Consider the following 6,971-nt stretch of genomic DNA (forward strand, 5'->3'; position numbering starts at 1 on the left):
ATCCACTACTTTAAGTGTCTCATTAATAGGAGTCTCCTTGGTTTTCACCCCTCCATCAATAGAATTGGTAGGAGTATCTTTGATCAATCCAGCAACGCTCTTTCTGAGCTCTTCTTGTCCTTGGACAACGACATGGAGGGTCTCCATAAGTTGGGTCATCCTTTCCCCCATAACATCCATATCCCTACGGAGGGCAGCTTGATTCTGTTCAAATTGGTCCATGATTCTCTTCTCGTTGTTTCTGGTGCGGTAAGGATGTAAGAAAGTCAGCTTCATCGTCGGGAAAGAAATCTGTTGTTGGAAGGGACCCCAATTAGAATCTGATAAAAAACCTGTAAATGCAATATGATATGAGTGCATGGGTGCATGTGTGCATGTTTTATTATTTTCAAGACTTTTTAGCTTTGTCTCAAACCAACAACACAAGATAACGGAGAAGATAGTGAAGCATAACCAAGATAAGCACAACCAAGATAAGCAAACATAATCGATTAATTCTGCAACCAAGTTCTTGAAGTACAAAATATTCTGCTCCCATGAGCCAACAAATACAGAAATAGAAATAAGAATCCCATCCAACAAGTCTGGTGGTGATTCTACAACAAAGTCAACACTAAGCAGGATCTCCCATGTCCAAATGACGAAGGGGGCTGTCTCCAATGTTCTTATAGCTCCAGGTCTTCATTTCTTCAAAAAGCTTTTTGGTCTCACCACGGGTTGGCCTCTTAATGATTTCTTGAATCAGTAGGTCCTTTCTGAAATGCATGGTTTCCATGTAGCGGTTCTTCAACTCCCAACATCTGGCTTCCTCTTGAGCTTGGGTGTTACCTTGGCCTTTTTATTCTACTTGACCCTTCAGCTTTCGGATTTCTTCATAGCACTTTTCTAAGGTTCCTTGGCGTTCCAACAAGAGTTTGTCTACTTTCTTTCGACGAGCCCTTTTTGAATTGGCTTCTTTAGTCTGAATCTGGAGTCTTTCAGTCAAATATGCCAACTGAGCCTCGTAATGTTCTTTCCGCTTCTTCTCTTGAGATTCAGTAGATTTAGGGTCTATAGTCACTCTTGGCCTTTTCTGAGTACTTCCTCTAGCATACAATTCTTCAAGCTCTATTTCTCTCATTTTCAACTTATGAAGAGCAGAAAGCTTCTCTTGCCTAGCAGTATTCATCTTAACTTGCATTGTTTCCATTTGTTCAGTCAATTTCCGATTCTGCTCAACAGTTCGATTATAACGAGGCATGGAGACAATGTTGGGTTGTTCACCAGCAGGGAGATATAAGGGATCCTTAGGAGGGAAAGGCATCCCTTGGGTATTAGCCACAGTCTTGACCCACTCAGTATAGTCTTTATAAGTTGCACAGTCTCTCTGACCAAAATGCTTCTTATCTCTCCAACAAATACTTTTCCAGGCTTGCACAGCTTCTGCCATCTGTCCAATGTTGGTGGCCACATGATAGAAGATGTTCTCAGCTATCTCTGTTTGCTCAGGTGGACTGATAAAAGCATATCCAAATGTTCTTCTAGCTAGGACGGGGTTATAGTTGATTCCGCCCCTAAGACCCATGAGAGGTACGTTTTTGAACTTTCCGCAACTCATAATAACTTCCATGTCATCTAAAGCGCTATTGTACCAGACAATATCTTTAGCCCTCAGCCCCATAATCCTCTCAGCCCACTTAGATGTGTGTCTATTATCAATGAAAGCACCACGCTCAGGCAAATGCGACCTGAACCAACGATATAACAACGGGGCACAGAATCTAACCAAACCTCCCTTTTGACTATTCTTGTGATGGATGGAGTGATAAACGTCCCCCAAAAGTGTAGGAACCGGATTCTGCAGAATGAATACGTGAATGGCATTCATATCAACAAAGTCGGGCACGTTTGAGAACATCATGATACCATAGATACTTAGAGCCAGGATAGCCCTAAATGTGTCCCATTCTTTTGCTTCAGCAGCATCGCAACCCCTTTTAACCAGAAACTCCATACGAAAACCAAAGCATTCTCCTTTCTTAGTGAGATTTGCTTCCACGACCGACTTGCTCAAATAAAGAGCCTTAGAAATTTCAATGGACGTAGGGGCCTCCATGGTGCCATAGTACGGGACTTCTTCCTTTTTGACCGGAACACCGAGGAAAAGAGAATATTCCTCCAATGTGGGAACCAAGAGATAGTCAGGGAACGTGAAACAGCGCAGAGAAGGATTGTAGAACTGAAGCAGGGTATGAACTCCCTCTTGCTCATACTTGGTGAATGGCATTTTGAGAAGGCTCAGAATATACCCATATTTCTCTCGGAACTTGGTCGACTCATCTGGCGTGATCTTCTTCGCTAAACACCCAAGAGAATCCAGATTCGGATTCGGGAATGTATAGGAGATGTTGCGACTACCAGTCTTCAATGGTGGAGCCATGTGTTGGTCGGAGACAAAGCCAAAAAGTTCCTGAAAATAAATGAACATGCATGTTAAATGATATGGCGGAATGCATTTCATTGGGAGAATCCTAAAGCCTTTTCATTATTTCTTTTCTTTTCTTCAATTCTTTTCTTTCTTTTCCTGATTTATCACTTTTATCTGTTTAGGAAACTTTTTATTGAGTGCTGCAAATTTCGTCCAGAAGATCCTACTGACAGCATATTGTGTAACAGACAGTTGGCGTGTGAATTAGGTTAATTTTGTTAACCCTAATGTGTTTCTTAAAAAGCCCAAGGCCCAAGACTGCATATAAAAAGGACTGCAATCCTAATTTGGAATGCAGACAGAAGATTTTATATTGTGAAGAACGGTTGTTTTGTAACTGTCTCGTGTGATCCACGCTATTGTCTTTGATGATTGTGTTGGAATTAGTTTGTGTTTTTGTTATGTCACTCTAAGCTTTTAAGCACGAGTGTGTGTCTCTTGATTGAAGCTTTTAAGCAGATCAAGGTGTGTTTTTGAAGAGTGTCTTCTATCTGTAATTGTTTATTGTTTATGTGTAATCACTGCTGTGACTGAGGGGGAGTAGAATGGAGATATTCCATATCTAGGTAGAACCTAGGTAGAAGCGTCATTGGGAAGTGATTAAGTGAGAAGTTGTAAACGGGAGAGTTTAGCTCTGAATTGATACTACTGATAGTGGACTTCATCCCTGGCTTGGTAGCCCCCAGAGTAGGTTGTTTGAACCGAACTGGGTAAACAATTCTGTGTGTTATTTACTATTTTATGCTGTTTTGTTATTACTGTCTGTGCTGCATAATTGTGGATGTCATAACATCCAGTTTGACATCGAGCGTGTGTTACTAGAATTTTCAGATATATACATGTGCCACATATAATATAATGAAAATAAGTTAAGAAAAATTTGAATGAAAGGAAGCTTCGCGCCCAGCCTCTTCTCCCTGTTGAATGCACACAGACTTATGGCAACGGTTTTTGTTCGTAGCAATAAGTTATACCTACGGATTCTGGGCGTAGCCATAGGACCTACAAATATCAAAATCGATACACAATATAAATTAGCAGTGAAGGTACACAACGATTCAAAATCGCCTCCTGAATACCACGACATCGCTCGTTTGTCCCAATTAATCCTGTATTGAAAAACCCCAAATTGAAGCTTACTAACTCTGGCCATGGTGGATCTTCATACCTGCCTTAAAAATCAAATTAAAACTAATAGAGAGCTTGCAAACATCATTTTAAACACAAATATACCAATAAATTATGCTGAACGTGCACGAATCCTTAAAATCAAAATTAAAAAAAACCATTAAAACGTGAACCTGTTCTTGCAGTTCTGGGTACCCCAGTTAATGATAAGGATGCCTTTAGCTTCAGAGAACTACGAGGAAGCTTTTTGGATGCGTGGGGGGGGGGGCTTGAATCTCTCTCTAAGTTCGGTTGCTACCTCCTTGTATTACACGGTTTTTTTTGGTTCTTGAGCAGGGTCCTCGAGGCTAAGAAATTCATTTTTTAGGGTTTGATTATCTTGAGATACTTATAGAGACTGAATTAGATTAACTTTTGTAGGTGTCGCACGCTCGCGAAAAATGAACAGAGTCGCCACCAATATATTTATCCCATAAGGGAAAGGAATATCAGAAAACCTAACAAAGAAAGGAACAGGGTCTTGCGACCAGAGAATCTAGGTACGGGAGTCGATTACGCAAGGGGAAGGTATTAGCACCCCTCGCGCCCATCGTACTCGATGGTATCCACCTATGTTTGTTTCTATCTAAAGGGTGTGTACTATGTCTATGTCTATATGCGAATGAATGCAAAAGAAATACGGGGAAAAGAAGGAATTATTTACAAGTGTGCTCGTTCAAGCCCCGCGACTTGATGCCTACGTATCCTTTTCAGGAATCAGAGCGCCGTAGTTCGGCTCAAGATTTTCTGTTTGTTTTTGTGTTTTTTAGTTGGGCGGAGTTAACGCTCGCGCTCTTGCATAAGGGGACAGCCTAGGATGCAATAGAGCGGAGATAACAATGCCCTTAAGAAAGGAGGTGAGAAAGTGATTTTGAGCGTTTCGAGGAAATCCCTTAAGCAAGGGAAACTCGAGTTACTCTTTGGTTTGTGTTTTTTAGAAGTTGGGAACTTACGCCTGAATGGCACCCTTAATCAAGGGAGATTCAAGCACTCGAACATTCCCTTAAGCAAGGGACGTTCAAGCTTCCATTCCCTTTTTAAGAATTTTCACTTTGATTATTAGTGTTTTAAGTATTTTCTTTGTATTTTTTAAAGGGATTTTATTTGAATATTTTTAGATGTTTTAGTGTTGAAAAGAAAAGGAATGAAAAGAGGGAACTATTCATAATTTCTAAATCTATGTTATTCTAATTCTAATAGAAAGGAACAAAATTTATTTAAGCATTTCACAATATAAAAAAAATATTCACAAAAATAAAAGGAACAAAATCTAAACTATTTATGAAAACATTCACAAGCAATTGCATTTCTATTCATGGGAGACTAATTTGAATTATCAAAGAAAACTATTTATTTTTTATGGTTTATCAACCAATTAAAAACCAAAGAAACCAATCAAATAAAAAATCAATTAGAAGATAATATTCTAACAATTCCAATTGGGTAAAAAATGTTTTTTGTCATTTTTATTTAAGAAAAATTCAATTAATTGCAAAAGAAATAAAGCAAAATCGATTTTTAATATTTGTTTTTTATTTTAGCAAAGGGGTGCAGAAGTAATTTTAAAATGAACTAAAGAAACAGTTAAAAGCAAAACTGGGCCTAACTATGGGGGTGTGAATAGCAAGGGCGTTCAGGCCCAATCCAATAGGGCGCATGGTGCATCAGTCAAAGCAAGGGTGTGTTCAGAAAACAATTAAGGCCCAGATCCATCACATTAATTTGTTTCATTACCCATTTTTTATTCAGCATGTGCACTTATAGTTGGGATTATTTATGTAACGTGACATACGCATGCAAAGGATTAAGCATCAATTGGTCAACAGATCTTTAAGTCACAACAAGCCAAAAACAGAATGAACCAATCACAGTGCAACAACAACATCACTAATCACATGAACAAGACAAAAACGGAAAGAGAGAGGAATGCGAGAACCAATGAAGCGTTGCCACGCAAGCGAATTGGAAGAATCATGCAAAACGAACTCGGACGCCGGAGGTAGTCTCCGGTTGTCTTCTCCGAGAGAACTACGGCCAAGAACCACCGTCATGCGCCTAAGACGGAACCGAACCACCACCATCTCACTCGAATTCTCGCGTAGAACGCGAATATGACTTTAGATCCTCCTGAATCTTTCTCTAAACCTCACACCGAGAACATTCCTAATACTCTAACATGATTCTATCTCAGTAAAACGGGATCTACGCAAATCTACACACTCATAACAGTTCATGGAATAATCGATGCGCGTAAACATGCAGGCAGCCAGCAATTTAGCATAAAGCAGATCATATTCAAGATACGTAGAAGTAGAAAACCGATGCATATTGCGATGCTGCGAGGAGATAGATGACTTACCTGTTTAGACTGTGAGAGAAGATCCTCAGGGAGAGCTTCCACAACCACGAGTTCTTGGTGATGTTGATGATGATGATGATACCAGAGTGAGAGGAAGAAGTATCTCCGAGAACAGAGGTCCACGATAATCTTGAAAGTGAAAAGATGATGACGGATCTCTGGATCTGAAGCATAAGGTGATGACAATGGCGGCGATTACAGATCAAGGCGGAGAAGCATGAAGGAGTCGTGGAGGTGTGTCTATGGTGGAGGTGAAGGTAGAGTTGAAAGAGTGGTGTCCGGAGTTAGTTGTTGTAGTTGGTTAGGGTGGCCGGAGAAGTCCGTTACGGTGGCAGTTGGTGGTGGAAGGGGTGAGGGAAGAGAGAGAACCGAAAGGGGAATGGGGAGAGTGAAGAGAGAGTTTCCCAGAAGTGAGAGAGTGTGAAGCGAGAGAGAGAAGAGAAAATGAAGAAAGAAAAATAGAGATGAAGAAGTCCCTTGTGAATGAGCTGCAGCTTCATTTATATATGGTGAGTGCAACTAGAATGGAATGCGTTTCTTTGGTATGGGGCTTGGAATGTGTAGCTTGCAGCATAGTTTTTTTGTTTTCTTGATGTGGGACTTGAGGATAGGCATTGACAGCATAGCTTTCTTAGGTGTGGGACTTGCCTTAGTGAGCAAGCATTTTAGCAAATCTGGCATGGTCTTCACATGGCTTTTGTGTATCAGCTTTTGCATGGGCTCTTATGGCAATGAATGATGATGGTTTGCTAGCAACATGTTCACACAACACATTTCTAAGGCACCTCCTTTGCTCATGTAAAGCTATGGCTACGGCTCACTATCTTATTCAAACTTGGAGTCAACTTGAAGAGCTCATGGCATAGAACACATTTGAAGATGGAGGCTTCTTGAAGTGATGCTTGGGAATGTAGAAAAGTGGGCTAGAACATGGTGGGTTGTTGCTGCATATAGCCTGTGCGTGTGACCTGACCCTGG

General features: G+C 40.5%; 1 protein-coding gene across 1 annotated transcript; it reads right to left on the bottom strand.

Moving 5' to 3' along the window:
• Positions 1 to 838: 838 nt before the first annotated feature.
• Positions 839 to 2,419, bottom strand: LOC131604859 (uncharacterized). Its single transcript, XM_058877274.1, has 2 exons — positions 1,264 to 2,419; positions 839 to 1,107 (listed from the first exon to the last, which is right to left on the bottom strand). Exons 1-2 carry the CDS (start codon positions 2,417 to 2,419, stop codon positions 839 to 841), a joined length of 1,425 nt encoding a protein of 474 aa, XP_058733257.1.
• Between the last annotated feature and the right edge of the window lie 4,552 nt (positions 2,420 to 6,971).

This window comes from Vicia villosa, linkage group LG5, assembly GCF_029867415.1.
Source record: "Vicia villosa cultivar HV-30 ecotype Madison, WI linkage group LG5, Vvil1.0, whole genome shotgun sequence".
In the NCBI taxonomy this organism is placed as follows: Eukaryota; Viridiplantae; Streptophyta; class Magnoliopsida; order Fabales; family Fabaceae; genus Vicia; species Vicia villosa.